General features: G+C 44.3%; 2 protein-coding genes across 4 annotated transcripts in view; both read left to right on the top strand.

Annotated features, from left to right (window-relative positions):
* Als2 (alsin Rho guanine nucleotide exchange factor ALS2) overlaps nt 1-5,909 on the top strand; it is a 66,729-nt gene extending 60,820 nt beyond the window's left edge. For 2 of the 3 annotated variants that reach the window (XM_051190280.1, XM_051190279.1), the window contains exons 32-34: nt 406-555; nt 1,037-1,133; nt 4,700-5,909. In XM_051190280.1, the coding sequence (XP_051046237.1) occupies nt 406-555; nt 1,037-1,133; nt 4,700-4,738 (286 nt within the window). In that variant the 3' untranslated portion in view covers nt 4,739-5,909. Of the gene's footprint in view, nt 1-405; nt 557-1,036; nt 1,134-4,699 lie in introns of those variants that run through there. The other variant, XM_051190281.1, reaches the window with a different exon arrangement.
* A 4,197-nt stretch (nt 5,910-10,106) lies between these two features.
* Mpp4 (MAGUK p55 scaffold protein 4) overlaps nt 10,107-19,142 on the top strand; it is a 36,157-nt gene continuing 27,121 nt past the window's right edge. Inside the window, exons 1-4 of the mRNA XM_051190175.1 lie at nt 10,107-10,190; nt 11,322-11,443; nt 15,929-16,006; nt 18,319-18,399. Coding sequence (XP_051046132.1) covers nt 10,121-10,190; nt 11,322-11,443; nt 15,929-16,006; nt 18,319-18,399 — 351 coding nt within the window. The 5' untranslated portion in view covers nt 10,107-10,120. The remainder of the gene's footprint in view (nt 10,191-11,321; nt 11,444-15,928; nt 16,007-18,318; nt 18,400-19,142) is intronic.

The raw sequence follows: 19,142 nt of genomic DNA, 5'->3' as shown, positions 1-19,142 counted from the left end.
GAGAATTACATGAGAATTGCAAGGTCTCTTAAGAAACATTTGGCCATTTTACTCTAAAATGCCCTGTGTTTTCTGAGGAGTAGAGAGCTTACCTGGAGATTTAGCTATATGCTCATCTCCTTAGCCAGATGGAAATTAACCAATTTCTCATGCAGAAAATAGATTCTTTTGATCCAGTGGGTCAAAGGAAACATTCAGGGTTCTCCTACAGGAGTCTCTGACAGATGGAGGCTTCTTTTCCCAAACACTATAATATCTCAAAGGCCTCCCAGACACACTGTGGCTGCTTGTTGTGTCTAATATGAGGCATGTGAGACCAGAAGGGACTTAATTTTTAAGAATGAATAAGAGATGACTTTATTAGGACATCATAGGCTATATTTTCACACTTTGTTTTCACAACAGCACAACATTTACTCCATCAGACAAACTTAAAGTCATTCAGCAGACCTTTGAGGAGATCTCCCAGAGTGTCCTGGCCTCGCTGCAGGAGGACTTCCTGTGGTCCATGGACGACTTGTTCCCTGTCTTCTTATACGTGGTGCTACGGGCCAGGTATCCAGTCCTTTCTGACATTGTTGTTATTTACTCTGGCACTGTTAGTTGTTTTCCAAGTCTACTCTTTGCTTCTCTTGAACTGAAGCTAGCAGGATGCCACCACTAGAATAGAACTTGCTTCTCTTAACCTGGTCTACAATGCCAGTGTTTCTCAACCCGGGGGTTGCAACCCCTGTGGGGGTCAAACAACCATTTCACAGGGGTTGCATATCAGATATCCTACATATCAGATATTTATATTACAGTTCATAGCAGTAACAAAACTACAGCTATAAAGTAACAATGAAATAATTTTATGGTTGGGGCCACCACAACTTGAGGAGCTGTATTAAAGGTTTGCCTCACTAGGAAGGTTGAGAACCACTGCACTGTGGTACTATCTTTGTGTTAGGCTATTCTTTTTCTGCCTTCATCCACGTGACTTGAGGGGGTCTACTTGAAGCAGAATGACCTTCCCATCTTTCTCTGTCTGGGACAGGATTCGGAACTTGGGCTCTGAGGTGCACCTCATTGAGGATCTGATGGATCCCTATCTGCAGCACGGGGAGCAAGGCATAATGTTCACCACCCTGAAGGTGAGTGCCACACTTAACTGTTTCTGATCTTAATCTGTACTCCACTCGCCGCAGTACAAACCATTCAGTAGCCACTTTCCCTCACCTTTTTTTTTGTGGGGGGGTTGTTGTTTTGAGAATAGGGTCTGACCATAGCGCAGGCTGGCCTGGATCTCTTAGTCACCTTTCTGCCAGTGCTTCCCAAGGGCTACAATTGCAAGGGTGAGCCACTGTGCCTGCGCCACTTTCCTTTTTATGGGAAAATTCATTGTAGACTTCATTTTTTTTCTTTTATTGAAAATAGATTTTTTTCTTCATACAATATATCTGATAATGGTCTCCCCTCCCCCATCCCTCCCAGTTCCCACCTATCCTCCCCTCAAACAGGCATCTAAGGAATAATAATAAAATACAATAAGATAAATTTAAAAACAAGCAAATTGGAATAGGACAAAGCAAACAAGAAACACATTTAGACACAGAGGCACACTTATTCATACACACAGGAATCCCATAAAAACACAACCTGGAAGCCACACTATAGATGCAATTGACCTATAGGTTAACAAAAGGAAGAAAGGAAGGCAGGCAGGCAAGCCCCGACTTAACATTGTAAGACACAGGAACTCTGGTGATTCTATTGAGTTTGTTTTGTGTTGGCCATCTACTGCTGGTCATGGCGCCTGCTCTTAAGTGTGGTTTGCTTTCCCAGTGAGACTCCCTAGAGAAAACCAAGTTTTCATTGGCAAGTGGCTCTCAATTGGAGATAGCCTCTGGGTTAGGGAATGGGGGCTTGTGTCCACTTTTCCTTTCAGTTCTATACCTCCATATGGGTAAGACCTGTATAGACCCTGTTCATGCCACAGTCTTTGGGTTCAAATGTGCATCAATCCTGTTGCGTCTAGAAGGCCTCTGTTCCATGGTGTCTTCATCCCCCTTTGGCTCTTACAATCTTTCTGCCTCCTCTTCTGCAGAGTTCCTCAAGCCCTAAGGGGAGGGATTTGATGAAACCATCCCTTTTAGGGCTGAGTGTTCCAAAGCCTCTCACTCTCTGCATATTGTCTGGCTGTGTGTCTCTATATTTGTTCCCATCTGCTGTAGGAGGAAGCTTTTCTGGCGATGGTTGAGCTATGAAGTCATTAGGAGTCATTTTATTCTTATGTTCCTTTAGCAGAACAGCAATATTTGGTTTTGCCCTAGTTCCCTGGCCTATTTATTCTCTGGTTCTTGGCCACCCAGGCAGCATTGGATGTGGGTTTCATTTCATGTAGTAGGCTGTCTTAGTTAGCATTTTCATTGCTGTGAAGAGACATCATGACCACACAATTTTTATAAAAGAAAACATTTAATTGAGGTGGCAGCTTTACAGTTTCAGAAGTTTAGACCATTATCATCATGGCAGGGAGCACGGCGGCATACAGGCAGACATGGTGCTGGAGAAGGAGCTGCTACATCTTGATACACAGGCAGTGGGAAGTAGACTGTCTCACTGGGTGTGGCTTGAGCATATATGAACTCTCAAAGCCCACCTCCACAGTGACATACTTCCTCCAAACAAGACCACACCTATCCCAGCAAAGCCACACCTAATAGTGCCCCTCCCTTTAGGGACCATTTTCTTTCACACCAACACATGGGCCTTAACTCAAATTAGATATGGGTTAGTTACTCCTACAAGCTTTGTGCCAGCACTTTGGGATCACTGAATACACTTCTCTGAAATGTGTGCTTGCACGCAGGTCACTCTTATAGATAAAATGGGTTTGTAGGGATTGGTGTTACCTTTCTCTTTTGGTGGTGTGTAGAGCACCTTCCAGTACCCTGAACACTAGTCACTAGGGCTCTAGATGGGCACCAGCTCAACTTCTGCATGTTCAATGAGTTGTATAGATGTTGTCATCAGCACTAGGTAGGGCCTTACCATCAGTTTTTGGAGAGCCACCAAAAGCCTTGGCAATAACCGGAGTTGTTTGGGGTTCCTATGGGGCCCCTTTGGCCAAGAGTTCAGTTAGATGTAACCCATCCCCAGTACTGGAAGCATCATTTGGTGACATGAAATGTCCAGACAGAGCTCTGTCTCCCCTGTTACTTGGTGATTTCATTTAAATTGCCTTCACGTATGAATTTTCACTTAAGAAGCTTCTACTGTATTAGGTTTCCATACAATCCCTCAAATGCCCCTTAGTTTTGGCTGTCTTTCCCCATATCCCTCGTTCCTCCCTCTATCCCCCTTCCTGTTTGGTCCTCCAATTCCAGCCCCCCTTACCTCCACCCATTCACAACTCTCTATTCTGTTTCCCCTTCCTAGGGAAATCCATCTCTCCCCTTACTCCCTTACTCTGTACTCCCTTACTCCCTTGCTTATCAGTGATTTAATAGCTAACATCCACATACAAGCAAATACATACCGTATTTGTCTTTCTGGGTCTGAGTTGTCCCTCAGAGTAGACTAAATACCTTCAGAATGTATGTTGTTAGTACTAAAAGCATAATAATGCATTAAATTAGAACAAATCAGACCTACACTGGAGGTAGTAAAATCTTACAAAATCATAAACTTCAATATGAAGTAGTATGTTACGGTCACATGACTAGAAAGTCCCTAATGGAAAGGATGGTGTTCATTTTAACAATATAGTAATACAATTTTCACATTAGAAATGGAAGAAGCAAGCTAAAATTGGTAAAGATATTTAATACATGTAACAAAAAGCATTATTGTCGTTTGCAACAATCTGGGAGGTAGTCTGAGGCAGCAAGGTATAGGTGCTGTGTGTGAGGTTTGTAGGGAAGGATGAGCAAAGGACCGATGGGGCCATTAAAGTAAGCAAAACCTTAGGACTGAACATCAGGTTTGTGTCCTGCACTAACTTTTTAACATTAATATTTCTGAGAAGAAAGTGGATCACATACTGTCTAAGAATTACTTTATTAGTATTTCCATGAAGAGTATGAAGGGTTCCAAAGGAAAATATGTAAATGTACATGAGGACCAATGCTCAGCTTCACTCAGAATCATAGAAGTCCAAACTGAAGCTTGTTGTGCCTAAAATAACAGCAGAACTGTGTTCGGTTTTACCCAGTGCTGGTGGGTTTGTGGCCAGGTCACTTCCCCACATTGTAGACACTGGGGTAGACAGCGGGTAGAGCACCCTGGTGTGAACAATTACTAGAGATTATTAACATTCTGATCAACAACAGGCAGGTGCTGGTGTGTTTGACTCAGGATCCCACCCCTGGAATTTATCCTAAGAAGTCAAATTCAGGAGTGGAAAGCATGCATAACTGTGGTGTGGTTGTGTGCACTGTAGTTTGTGACTCCTAAGCCCGAGCACTGAGGGATCACTGAACATGCTTCTCCAAAATGCGTTCTTGGAAAATCTGACTTGCCATGTGCAGGGCTGCTCAGATCCTTTGTCGTTAACTGTCCCAGGGAACTGTGATCACATGTGTCCTTGTGTACCTTCTGACTTCCCAGCCACTAGTGAAGAGCAAGGGCGAGTGAATCTGGGCATCTGTATTAATAGGGGATTGCTCTTTCCCTAATCTTGAAAAGAAAATTTAAATTTGTTTTGCTTGTTTTCCAGGCATGCTACTTCCAGATTCAACGTGAGAAGCTTAACTAGGGTACCTGACAGCTTGAGAACTGGATCATCTGCTACAGAGGCTACAGCACCATCTGGAGTTGCCCGATGGTGGCAGAGAACAGTGTTGAAATTGGAATGGACTGTATGTTATTTTGGTTGTAATTTCTGAGCCTTACTAATAATGAGAGCCCTGAGCTCAGGGTAGAAAACATACTGTATAGTTCAAAAGGAAATAGGAGTCAGCTTAGACAGTCTTTGGCCTGTGCTAAGATCCATACACCTCCATAGAAAAGAAAACCAGTTACCCCTTTCCTATAGGAAGACGTGTCAGCTCCGTGAAGTTGCAGGAAAATTTCTCAAGAAAGCTGCTTAGGTGAAAGAAGTTGATGACTGCATTTAGGTTCCTAGTTTGTCCAAATTAGCAGTTACCCCACATCCCCTGGCAAGGAGCAGGTTGTACTTGAGACTGAAGTAGCCATACCTTGCCTTCCTAGAGCCCTTCCAGCCACATGTGCAGCATGCTACTTTGCTGGGGGGGGGGGAGGAGAATTTTTAAACTGCAGTTTTAACCTTTTATATAAGCCCATCCTCCAGGGTATTTGTGGTGGAGGAGGTTCCATGCGGTGACAGGGACATCCTGGCCCAGGCATGGAATGCATCCAGATAGGAACTTCTGCCTTCTGACTAAAAGGACATAGGGAAACACTGGAATTCAAACCCTGATGCTGAGCTGCTACAGAGCCTCACTGGTCACTGCGTTCCCAGGGGACACTGGGAAATGCAGAAGGGAGCTGGGAACTGCAGCTGTCCCCAGCCCAGTGTGTGGCTTTCCCTGTACCTCACACTGAACTCAGAAGGGAAGAAGGAAAGACACACTTTGGTTGTTCCCACCTCAAAAGTATTGTGACACCACAACATTTCCACGGTTTGCTTTTTACAAACCCCATTGTAGGTTGCTGGTTTACACTGTGGCGGTAACTCCTCGGGGCTGATTGGGTAACACAGGTGCTCTTCTGTCTCATCTGCTGTACTCCATGGTGAGCACAGTGCCCTGAGTCATGTGCAGTGACTCAGCAGGCACTAATTACTTTTGAAAAGGATCATGATTTCCGAGCTACTTTATAATCAAGACACGTGTTTGTTAAAATACTGTTTTGGAATGTTGGCTGTAATGTAACAGCAGTTTTCATAATAAAAGACATTCATCTCAGCTCTTGTGGTGTTTCTTGTCCCAGCCTGGTTCTGCAGCCATCTCAACCCCAAATAAACACACACGGACTTGTATTAATTATGGAGCTGCTGGCCAAAGACTAGGGCTTCTTATTGGCTAGCTCTGTCTTTTTATTAACCCACTTCTATTAATCCAAGTATTTCCACTTGGTCTTATCTTACCAGAGAAGGGTCCAGATCTGTTACTCCTTTGGCAGCCTACATGGCCCTTTTGGTGGGCTTTGTCTGCCTACCTTTCTTTCCCAGAATTCTCCTCCCCTCATCCTGCCTATCTCCCTGCTTCATTGGCCGAATAGTGTTTTATTCATTAACCAGTGATAGAAACATGTATACAGCAGGACAACCCCCATCACAGCTCAGAGTATTTCTTTGTCCACATTGTAACCCATGCCTCTGACCTCAGGACCCCTGGGATTTTTAGCTCATTTAACTGCAGCCAATTTTCTGACCCTGATAGCCCAAGGAGGAGAGTCTTGAGGGAAATGTTTCCTTGAATAAAAGACATGTGGTAGTTATTCACTTTGTCTTCGGGAAGGGTAGGGTGAGGGTTAGAGACTGTCCCACCTGTCCACTCACTGCCTCTGTCAAAGTGAGCCTGCTCCCTGTGGGACTCCCAATGCTCACTCCTTCAAGGGCTTTCCCATTTCAAATATTCTTGACTTTGTGGACCAACACACAAATGCCACATTTGCCTAGTAAAGTCAGAGTAACTTAACAGCTAGCTCCTGGAAATAGAGAGATGGGATAATAGTGGGAGTAGATGAAAACTCAGATAATGGGACCAGAAAAGTTCTCAAATGGCAGCACACCATCTCATCTCCGAGAACACATGGCAGTTTGTCCTCCTAGTTCAGTCTTCAGTGAGGCACTCTAACCACTAGAGTCCTTGTTAAGTTGCATCTTAAAATGATAATTTTTCAGGTTGTGTGTGTGTAAAATCCTAAATCTCCAGGCCACCAACTGTGTAGAAATGCCCAGCACCCATGAAACTGGTGGTCCTCATGATGCTCCCAGAGGCCCTCACAGGCAAATGTCAAACCCAGTTCTCCCCATTTTCCAGCAAGGAATAGCTGTGGTCTGCCCTGTGCCAGACCTGGAGCTCCAACCCAGAGCTTCCCTGCTCTCCCCATCTCTTTCCTGCCACAGATGGCCCTTCAGAGAGCTGAGTTCTGCATTAAGACTTGAAAAACTGAAGCTTAGTAATCTCAGCCCTTGGGAAAGGAAAGAGAAGGCAGGAGCATGAGGAATTCCAAGTTATCCTTGCTTACACACGAAGCCTGAGGCCATCTGGGCTACATGAGACCCTGTCTCAAAAAAAAAAAAAAAAGCAAAATAACAACAACAACAAAGTAGAAAAGAAAATCTGGCAGGGTATCTGCTATCCTGAAACAGACAACAAAAATATCAGCGACTCATAGAGGAGTGTGAAGCAGTGTGAGAGATAATGCAAATGAGACTCTTCCCTGTGAGGATAGAAGGATTGGTGAGGGGAGGCTTACAGGGAGTGAGTCAGTGGTTAGGCTGCAAGGTCAGGATTAAATCCCAGGACGTGCAGGGACTTTATCCAGAGCATCGAGGTGACTTTGGCAGCTACCAGCCGCTGGGGGTTCCTGCTTGCTTTTCTCTTGACACTGCATGCTTCCATCCTTGCAGGTAAGAGACTGGACTGCTTGCAGCGCTGCATTTCCCGAAGGCACCTGCAGCAGCTGAACAGAATCTTGGGTAGTCTATTTCAGTGGTTGACTCTCAGTCACCTATGTGAGTTATCACAGACTTCAGGTGATTGTTCCCCTCTCCCCTGGGGGCCTTTGATGCACAAGAACCCAGCTGGCCATTTCTCATGGTTGCACATATGCTTTGTTCAGGATTTCTAAATTGAGAAGTATTCTGGAAGTCAGTCATACTGGATAGGAGGTCAGAACTTTGAATAGCAATTAGTGTGTCTTTTCAAGCAAGAGGAAGTACTGATTTAAAATACTTTAATTACGTTTATTTGCGTGCGCGCGCGCGTGTGTGTGTGTGTGTGTGTGTGTGTGTGAGCACATGCTTACGTGTGTGTGTGTGTGTGTTTGCGTGTGTGTGTTTGCGCACATGTTTACACATGTTGTTGTGGGGGCCCTAGTGCCACAGACTGCTCGAGGAGGTGAGAGAACAACTTTTTGGGAGACAGTTTTCTTCTACCATGTGGGTTCAAGGTTATCAGGCTTGGCAGCAAATGCCTTTCCCCGCCGAGCCACCTTGAAGGCCCAAAGCTGACTTCAGGTAAAGCTCAAGTTCCAGGTATTCATAATGATCACTTGCTTGATAAAACAGCTTTTAATGGCTTTTCATACCCCCTGCCTCCTTACCATATAAATTACACCTGTCTAGAATCCTTGATTCTGGGGACACTTAAACCAAGGTACTTTCACACTTAAGGTTAGTTTTTAAATTCATACAATGTTCCACCAATAACAAAAAGGACAACTTAAAGAAAGATAGCAGGGCTGGGTATATAGCTCAGCTATTAGAGTGCTTGCCTAGTGTATGTGAAGTCTTGGGTTCAGTCCCCAGCACCACATAAACCAGATGTGGTCACACACCTGTAATCCCAGCACTTGGGAGGGGCAAGAGGATGAGAAGTTTAAGATCATCTGGTTAGCCTTGGCTGCATAGTAAGTTTGAGACCTGCATGGGACCCTGCTTCAAAACAAAAGACACCAACCAACCAACCAACAACAAAAACTGGAATAGCTGATCATAAGATGTTGTGTATTTCCATGTGTGCATGTGGGACATCACCTTTAACACACAGTTGAAACTACACAAAACCCTGAAAGGATGTAGCAACTTGGAATGCAGGTGTAGATACAATCTAAGCATGGTGTGTTACAGGGATTTCCTGAGTCACAAGCCAGATTAACATTGAAGCAATGTAGAAACTTCTATTCTACTAGGCCACTGTTGTTTTGGATTTCTATTTTGTGAGAGTAAATGTATCTGAAGCCATGTTTTTAAAATGACATTACATTAAGTGGTTTAAATTGGTTGTTACAATGAGTATTGAAACTAATAGGGCTAAAATATAATAAGCTGCCACATGTTGCAGAATCCCAACAGGTGTCCCTTGTGGGTGGGGGAAAGTAGGCACAACACCAACAACACAGGCATCAGGAACAAGTTGAAACAACAAGCTCAGTTTATTCCAGGAAGGGGAAAACCTTATATACCCCCAACCCCGCCCCAGGGGAGGAGATTCACTGAGCTGGTGTCTGCTGAGGTGATATGGTCGCTGTCCATAGATCCATCTTGTCTGCTGTTGTCAAGGCCCTCTGGGTAGACCCAGGCTGGCTGTCAGGAAATAGCTTCTGTGCATGCTCTAGGCCAGCTGTCAGGCCCATTGAGGCTTAGTTTTCCCACAGCCACATGTTTGAACCTACACAAAATCTACAAGGGACTCTTGCCTAGATTTTAGGGTGAACCAGGAAGGCTGGGGGGGGGGCAAGTCACTGTTACATTGTCTCTATGTTAGAAGACTGTGACAGGACAGCAATCTGTGTCACAGAATCCAGTCATCTTCTAACAGGAATTGTGCAACTGATCAGTGAGATCTACGAAGAACTACAAAGAACAATATACAGAAAGGAGCATCAGTGTGCATTCAGGCCAGGGAGGCCCTCTGAGCACTCAACAATGGTAATTCATCCTAATTACCAGACAGATGGAAAGCAATTAGACATAGCATGACTTGTCAGTTACTGTACAAGATGACGGGATTGGGAGATGGCTCAGTGCATAAAGGCACTTGCCACCAAGGCTGACAACTGCAAGTTATCCTCTGTCCCCCAAACCTGAACTGAGTCACACACATGAGGGTGTGCGTGTGTGTATGTGCGTGCATGTTTAAACATAATTTAAAAGATTAATTTTAGAAAAACAATGGAGTACGGGAGTGTTTATGGAATACTAGTTTTCTCTTCCACACAGCTAGTAGCAGTTAATTTGGAGAGGAAGTGTCGCCGGACAAGGCTATGTTCTATTGGACATAGACTGCAGTATGTATGACCTAGCACTTGGCTAGCAGCATGACTGTTGTTGGGATTATACTCAAGTGTGCTGAGCACTGTGTGGTTGCTGTGGCCCAGTTACAATATGCCCTGTGTCAGTCTGCTTCCTGTTTCTGACTTCTCTTTCCAAGCTCCAGCAGGGAGGATGAAACAGTCAGACAGAGGAGCAGAGGTGGCTGACAAGGACGGGACACTGGTACCCAACCCTGAGAATGGTATGTGTTACCACTGCTCCTTTTCTACCCAGAGGAGATGTGTAGCATGAGTGTTGATAAATCTGAGCGCAACTGTTGGTGCAAGAAAGACAATTGCCATGGGGGAGTCAGAGCCCCACCAGGCCACACTGGTTTATATAAAACTCAGACCTGCATGACTTGTTCACATCCACTTGAAAGACACTTGCTTTTATAATGAAAACAGTTAAGCATTTACTATGTGTGTAGTTGCTTTACTCAGGAGAATGTTGACATTTCTATCAGGAAGTCTAAGGGGGGCTGGGTGAGGGTACTCGCCATCAGAACTGGTGACCTGAGTTAGAAGGAGACAACCAACTCCCTCAAATTGTCCTCTGAACAGATGCATACGTAACACACACACACACACACACACACACACACGCACGCACACACGCACGCACGCACGCACGCACAATGGATGGATGGATGGATGTGAAAAAGTGTAATGGGAGGGCCAGCCAGATGGCTCAGTGGGTAGAGATACTTGCTGCCAAGACTGACAACATGAGTTCAATCCCTGGGACCCACATGGTTAAAGAGAGACCCAACTCCTGCAAGCTACCCTCTGGCCTCCACACAAATGCCGGGGAAAATACATGGGCACCCTGCTCCACACAAAGAAATAAATAACTCAATGTAATTTAAAAACATTAAAGTGTAATGGGAGAGGTTTTCAGTAACATTCAAATAAGAATTTTCAGAATGGGTACAAATAACCAATTGTGTTTGTCTTCGAGAAAGAAGGTCCAGAAAACAGCTGGATGGCTTAAGGATAAATTCCTGTCTGGCAAGGTGAAAGAGACTGCATTATTCTCATGGTGTCTCACATCTACACATTAACTGCTATTTGTCTACTTTTAGTTTCAGTCCTACAAGAAAGCTAGCTTATTTGTAGTTTTCCAAAAGTAATCTTTTCACAGTCACATGGCCTTCTGAAATTTATAGTGCAAATGATGGAACAGGGCTTGGAGTCACCCTTAGTTAGACCTTAAATCCAGTGATGTTCCCACTTATATAGTGACTGGCAAGCACAGCATTCCAAGCAGCTTTGGCTACACCATCTTCCTTGCCACCCCTACCCACCTGCTGGCCTCTGTCCTCCTTCTCTAGGCCTCTCTGGAATTCTGAGGCTTCTCCTGCAGGAGCTGAGTCTTTTCTACAGCCGAGATGTGAATGGCTTGTGTCTCTTATATGACCTCCTCCATTCCCCATGGCTGCAGGCTCTTTTAAAGGTGAGTTCAGAAAGCCTCTGCTTACTCTGGCTGGCAAAAGCCAGTATCTTGATCCATTCTGGTTACTGTAAAAGCATGTCAAAAATGTTGGTTTATTTATTTGCGTTTTAAAGGAAAATGGCATCTTCTTTGTCTTTGCATACTTTTAATTTCACAGCAAAAGAAAAAAAGAAAAATAAAAACAACAACAACAAAAATCTCCATAAAACCCCAATACACAACATCACTCAACCTTGCTGTCAGGTAAGGAGAGAATTTTCCTGTCTTAAGAAACAAGGACAGGAAAGAAGAAATCAGCAGAGAGCTGGGTGGATGAAGGCCAGTCATGGCTGCTGGAGAAGCCATAGGAAAAGCAAGGCAGAGGTCACAGGCTTTCCAGAGGGAACTCTAAACTGCTTCCATGTGAGATGCCTTCTCGCATCCTCATATAGGAGGCCGGCATCTGGGAAAGTGATACCAAACTCCTCATCTGCCACTTGCCTTCATCAGTGCCCAGGCCAACTGTGATCACGTTTGGAGTTGTTCTGAGAAGCCAGAAAGGAGAAGTGTGGTTTTCACAGCAGTACCCTGTTTTTGCCAGTCTCAGTCAACTGCTGCAGGATCTCCACAATTGTGTGGTCAGTGTTGGTTTCCAAGTGCTTTTTTGACCATGATGTAGCTCCTGATAGAGTTGTCTTACAGTCCTTCGTGAACTGCTCTGTGTTTGCTGTCTAGCTACAGGTGCTCATCATAGCACAGCTGAATGGAAGCTTCAAGGACTCCAGGCTTTAGACTCTTAGAGAATACCTCGTAGAACTTCTTGCAGTTTTCTTCCAGCTTCAGGAACCCAATGCCCTTCTTCTGAATGTTTTTGGGTAACTTTCAAGATTTTGCCCTTGTGAAGCTTTTTTTCTTTCTTTCTTCTTTTTTTTTTTTTTTTTTTTTTTTTTTTTTTTGGAGATGCTCAAAGGCAGGTCCTCAGAATAAACCACACCACAGATAAAGTTGAGATACTTGGGTATTTGGGTATCACCTCATCACAGTTGTCCATGATGAACACACAATGGGCATAGTTGGATATTGTTCCTCTTGCTCTCAAAGGGGTCATAGAATAAATAGCAGTGTCCTGGATTCCAGCTACCCTCCTACCGAGGAGTACTTGACTGCCAAGTGTTTTCCAAGTCTGGTGAGACTCTTACAGAATCCCTCTATTCCTCCTGAGTTACATCATCAGTGAAGGGGAGTGGCCTTGTTCAGTTCTTCTGATCAACACACATCTCCTTAGTCTAATTTTTATCTTTGCCAGTGTCCTCATTTGATCCCACATCTTCAAGCATTGTCTTTTTCTTCTTTCTCTTTGTCTGCCTCATCATCACTGATCTTCTCCAGGGAGTGTTGGGAAAGCCCATCAGGCTGAGAGCTTCTTCACCACTGACTTTCTTCTCTGTTCTGTTGGTTCTATGTGAGGTAAAGGATCACTTCAGATGGTACAGCAAGTTCTGTAAAGTGTCTGCCTGAGATGCACAAAGCATTATGCAAAACATGTGTGTTAGTTACTGTTCTGTTGCTGTGAAGAGACACCATATCCAAGGCAACGCTTATAAAAGAAGGCATTTGGCTAGGGGTTGCTTATAGTTTTAGAAAGTTAGTCCAAGATCTTCATGACAGGAAGCAGAAAGGCACGGCACTGTAGCAGGAGCCGAGAGCTTTATATCCTGATCCATGGACGACCAACAGAGTGAGACCCTGGGCCTGGCACGGGCTTGTGAAACCCAAAGCCCACCCCAGTAACACATCTTCAGCAAGGCCACGCCTACACCAACAAGGTCACAGCATCTAATCCTTCCCAAAAAATACCACTCCCTAGTGACTAAACATTCAAATATATGAGCCTATGGGAACCATTCTCTTCCAAACCACCACACCGGTGAGATAGCACACACCTGTAATCTCAGCACTCAGGAAATAGGGGCAGTATAATCAAGGTCATCCATAGCTACAAAGTCAAGTTGAAGCCAGCCTGGAATTAATGAGACCCTGTCTCCAAAACAGTCAGAGAGGAAAAGATACAGAGAGAAAGACAGATAGATACATACAGAGAGAGACAGACAGACACATACATAGACACATTCCTGTTAGCTTTGGAAGCAGTTAGGAATGAAAAACTATGACCCCAACTTTAATGACCCCAACTTTAATGTCCCCAACTTATTTTTTCAGAAGCCCCTAGGATCACAAACCAATTACCACAATGGCCACCAGCAACTCCATGTGATTGTCCCACAATCCTTTGTCCTTAAGGCTAACCCTGGGCAAGTAATGCTTTTATGAAAAGCCACTCATGACTGGGTGTGGTGGCACATGCCTTTAGTCCCAACACTTGGGAGGCAGAGGCAGGTCATTCTCTGTGAGGCAGCCTTACCTACATAGGAAGTTTCAGGTAGTGGGGAACACTGTTTCTAGAAACTGCTGAGAGCCTTTGTCATTTATTACAGAAGTAGCAATTAATATTACTATTAACTTCTGGTGGAAAAAAAAAAACTTGCCTTGCAAAGTCTGCAAGAAATAAGACCCCAGCATATCTATTGCCATGAATTTGACTGTATAATCTTGATATATAATATATACTGGGTGCTTATACTCTCAAAAAGGCCCCAGAGAAAGGAAATTCCTTCTCACCAGGACTCAGCAGTAAGTCCCCTGAGGCTGGAGGCAGCAGCCTCTGGATCTCACACTACTAGCTTTCGTTTTTCCTTTTGATATAGCCTTGTGAAGCCCCTTTAATCAGTTCACAATGTGGCTTACAAGTCATATCTCCCCACTGAGACATGAGGCATCCTGCTTTTGTCAAGACCTTGTCTGTCTTCTTGGATCTGAGAGATATGTATGCCTGATATCCTCACTATATCAGAGAGTTGCTAGTTGTGACTGTGGGTATATAAACTGGAAGTCTTGTGGGAAGAAAAATTTGGAAAATTTTTAGAAAGAATGTCTAGAGAATTTTTAAGGAGGAAAATTTTTAAGGAGGAAAAATTTTAAGGAGAACATTTAGAAAGACCTTAAAGAGAGAGCTTTTAGAGGATAACTTTTTAAAGAGAAAATTTTAGAGAGAACTTTTGAGAAGAAATCATAAAGAAAACTTTGAGAAGAGCTCTTGGGAAGAACAGTTTTTGAAGAATAAAGAGCCTTGAGAAAAATGATGCCTGTATGAACTGATTCATTGGCTCTCAGATCACTTTAGTCAGCCTCAACTCGCCTGCTGTAAGCCTCCTGCCTGAACCATCAATAAGAAACAAAACAAAATGTCATTCCTCTTTTGTTAAAATCAGGAACTAAAGCATCCATGGATCTGGTTGGCACTCTTACCCTGGTAGAATCTTTTTAAATTTGACTAAAATTCTGTGCCCCATACAGATCCCTTAAGATTGTTATGTTTCTTCTATTTAAGCATGAAATATGGTCAACCTTATGATGCATGCTAGTTTTTAGAACTGAAGTGGTAACTTCTATGTGACTAAAGATGCACATCACTTGTTTTAAATCACTTGATCCTGGGGTCTCACTCTTCAGCCTTGGCTGGCCTGGAACTCACTATGTATACCATGCCTAACTAGCACTTGGCCCCTACCAGGGTGCACGCGCGCGCGCACACACACACACACACACACACACACACACACACACACACACATCTCCCAGGGCCACGAGTTTGAGTTCCATTATAAATGCTCCCCAGGCTCAGCATCTTTGGTGAGAACAGGCTCTTTGAGCTTAATACTACCTACAACTGTCAATCAACTTAGACCATTCCCACATACACTTGGGTACCAGCTCTACAGTACCACAAGAAGCTCACTCATCACAGTTATAAATGGGAAAGACTAATGTGCCTCTTGAACTGCTTTTCTCCATCTGTAAGAGAAATTTGATTCCCAGGATAAGATGATGGGCAGCACTGTGAATCGAGGAGAGCTTTGCTGACTCAGCTTGACTTCTCATCCAGTAGAGAAAAGAATCTCCAAGGATCAGGGGAGATGAAGCTGGAATTTGTACAGATGAATTTGCATTGGAGAATTGCATGAGGAAGGAGAACTGAACAGTTTCAAGACCAGAGTGGAGCGTGGTTGAGCATATTCGGAATGTCTGGCTACGGAGGGTCCTGAGCCACACAATTCATGCCCTGTATGGCTGCCTAGTGTAGAGGTCCTATGGGGTCTCTACCCCTTAGACCCTCCCTTGAGAAGTCCCCCCATGTATATTGTCTATAGATCCCTGTTGGTGTCAGCATCAGACCTTCCCCACTTTCACAAGGGAAACATTTGCATACTTTTATTAATGAAATTGCTCTGGGGCTAATGGTCCCCTGGTGGCAGCCAGCAGCGACCCCTCGGAAGCACTGGGACCTCCACTCAGTCGCTGTGTCACTTGCTCAGGTGTAAGCACAGCCTCCTCGGCTGTGTCTTCCTTTGAGAGTCTTCACTCTAAAATGTCACTCTCTTTCTGCAGGTGTATGACTGCCTCCAGAAGTTTAAAGAGAGGAAACCAGTTCCTGTGACAACTCATGCACAGATCTTATCCTGTGAGGTAAGATGGCTCTACTCAGAAGACACATAGCGCCTTCACGATGTCCTCTGACCTGTAGTGTTTGTTTAAATTAATGGTTTCTGTTGGGAGAGCTTGGTCAATGATTATGCATTTTAATAAATGTTCTTAATTGAACTTAATATAAGGAAGAAAGTTGTCTTTCAAAATTAACACACATGTACACACACATGCAAGTACCCACTTGCATACACATATACACGCATGCACATGTTTAGCACGTGACAACCTCTGCATTTGCTCCGTCCTTTATGTTCATCTGGCCCTGTGCTTACAAGCTGACACTGCAGTAATTATTTTCCAGTTTCTGTCTCTAACATGGACCTTGTTTGGATTCCAGTCTTTGCTGTCCAACTTCCTCCTCCTCTCCATCTTACTGAAGTTGGATGGATACCTCAAACTTAGCATGCCTTCAACATGTCCCTTTCCGCTCACTGCTCTCATAGCCCTGCTTGTCTCAGTCAATGGCAGCTCCACTGTCAGGCCAGAACCTTGGGGATAACCAAGTGAGTCAGTTTTTTTCTCATATCTCACCTAATCTTGTAGCAAACCCTGCGAGCTCCACTTCCAAATGCACCTGGCCCCTCACCAGTCTTGTGCATATAGTTCGGTATATGCTATTGACACGCCTTACACAGGTAGCTGAGTATCTCTTCCACCAACTCTCTAGGCTCTATGTTTGCTCCCCCATGTCTGCTTCCAACAGAGAAGCCAAAGGCATTTTCCTTACAAGCAAGCCAGGCCATATCATTTCCCTGCCCTGGTCCTCCTTATGGCCTCCCATCTGTGAAAAAAATGCCAAGATTCTAACACACTTGAACATGCCTGGGCCTCTCGGGTGGCTTTGTCTCACACTTATTTCCTCCACCTGCTCTCTTGTCTCCAGCCATGTTGGCCTCGTGGTGGACAAGCTCCTGTCACATCCTTTGTGCCCTGGTCCTTCCCCAAGCCACGTGCATCCTTGCTCGTGAGCCCTCATGATCGTTCTATTCTACTCCTCCAAGGCCATGTTCTGGGAAAAGCTTTTCCTGGCCACTCGTCTAAACCTGGACTCCTTCCTGGAACTCCATGGCCAACTTCCCTGCTTTATTTTTCCTCTTAACTCTTTATATCAGACAAAAATGTTCATTTCTGTTTCATTTATTGCCTAGGCCTCCTCACTAGGAGAGAGTGAGAATTTTTGTTTTATGTTCATTACATAAAATGTCTTCAAAGCCAGAGAAGAAATCAGAGAGATAGAGACAGAAGGGGAGGATAGGGAAGGGGAGGGGAGGAGAAAGAAAGAAGAGACTGCACCCTCCATTCCAGCAATCAGCAATTCAAACTGCCCCCGGTTGTCTGCAGGATACCATACAAATGGCATCTTACTGTAACCCTGGTGGACAGGTGTGAAGCCTGTAACCTGATTGTTTTATTTGGCCATGGCCAGTGAAGCATGGCTGCTGAGGATTCATACTCTGAAAGCGAGTCTACAGCTCATTCTAAGTCATTTCATATTTGTAGCAAGTATCGAAATTGCTGATAAAATAATACACTTTTAAATTAAAAAAAAAATCATTCCCATTTTCTACTCAAAGAATGGAGCTTCTCGTGAGACTGAGTGGCCTGAATTCTCAGGTTACCTGTAGCTCAGCCTCACCTGCCTGTAATGCACTGACATTAGTAAAGATCCACTTTAGCAACAGCAGAGGGAAAGGCCTTGCTACACAGGCTATCATGGGTTAATCTATCTTGACCCTTGGCTTCTATCTGCTGTGGTAGAGTTTAATAGCCAAGAAAAGACACTCAGCCATCTCTGGAGACAGAAAAGAAGGCTTAGGTAACAACTTCACTTAGGTCAACATCATGTCAGTACATCTACCTTCCAACCTGTGTGATGTCAACTAGGAGATAAAGATTATTGTTATTTATGTCTAAATGTCTCTGTAAGTGCATGTGACATGTGTGGGGATCCCCTCAGAGGCCAGCTGGAGTTATGGGCAGTTGTGACCCACCTGAATGGGTGCTGGGAACAGGCTTGGGTCCTCTAAAAGATCATCAAATTCTTATAACTCCTAAGCCATCCCTCCAGCCCCAGGTGAGGAAGATTTTAAGTATTTTATGTCATTTCATTTTGCTTTTTGGAAACAGGGTCTCACCTATAGGCCAGGGTGGTCTGTGACTCACTTTGTAGCCAAGCTAGCTTCAGAGATTTGGTGACCCTCATGACCCAGTGTCTCAAGTGCTAGGATTACAGGTGTAAGACACCTGGCTTAAAAATACTTTATGCTGCACATTTTTCCATCGTGAATCAGGTCTTGGAGCTGCTGCCCAGAGCCTCCAGTTCTTCTGAGATTGAAGAGTTAAGACAAGTCCTCCAGGCTCCACACTGCAAGGTAAGCACTTGCTAAAATGGACAAAGTCTGCCCTTTGGCATAAGACAGAGGTGGGAAGAGTAAATAAAAATCATATAAAATGTTACATTCTATTTCTGTATATGGGTGACCAACAGATTACCCTTGAAGGTATAGGGCTCACATGTGCTTAACTAATTATTGAGCTGGTGCCATCACATGCATGAGGAGGCGGCACCTAGAGCTTTCCAGGGTGTCTTGTTCTCTCAAAAGGGTACTATCCTAGAATTCTGGGACTCATCCAGGGTAGCTCCTGTTTACAAAGAAGTAATCCCTTTACTGTCTTTTCAAGTTGGGGAAGATTTTGAGTTTTGAAAACAAAATATGAAATTATTTGAGATATGTATTTAATTGTATAAATGTACATGTGCCTTTGGGTGTTTGTGTGCATAACGTGTGTGCTGATGCCTGCAGAGACCAGAAGGGGGCATCAGATTCCCTGGAACTGGAGTCACAGACACTTGTAAGCTGCCTGATATGGGCGCTGGGAGCAGAACCCAGGTCCACTGAAAGAGAGCAAGCTCTTTATTAATCTCTTAACCTCAGAGCCATCTCTCCAGCCCTGGGAGAGAGTGCTTTGCACTTTACAACTTCTGATTCCCTGACTCCTTGTCCACAAATAGAGAGTAATAAATATACCTATCTCACAGGGTGACTGTGACTGAATTTGCTTAGAATTGTGCCTGACACAGGTGTGGTGTTTGTGGTTGTGTGTCTTATCGTTG

The sequence above is a fragment of the Phodopus roborovskii genome, unplaced genomic scaffold (genome assembly GCF_943737965.1).
Source record: "Phodopus roborovskii unplaced genomic scaffold, PHOROB, whole genome shotgun sequence".
Taxonomy (NCBI): Eukaryota; Metazoa; Chordata; class Mammalia; order Rodentia; family Cricetidae; genus Phodopus; species Phodopus roborovskii.
The sequence above is the reverse complement of the archived record's forward strand: the minus strand, read 5'-3'. Positions and strand labels throughout refer to the sequence as shown.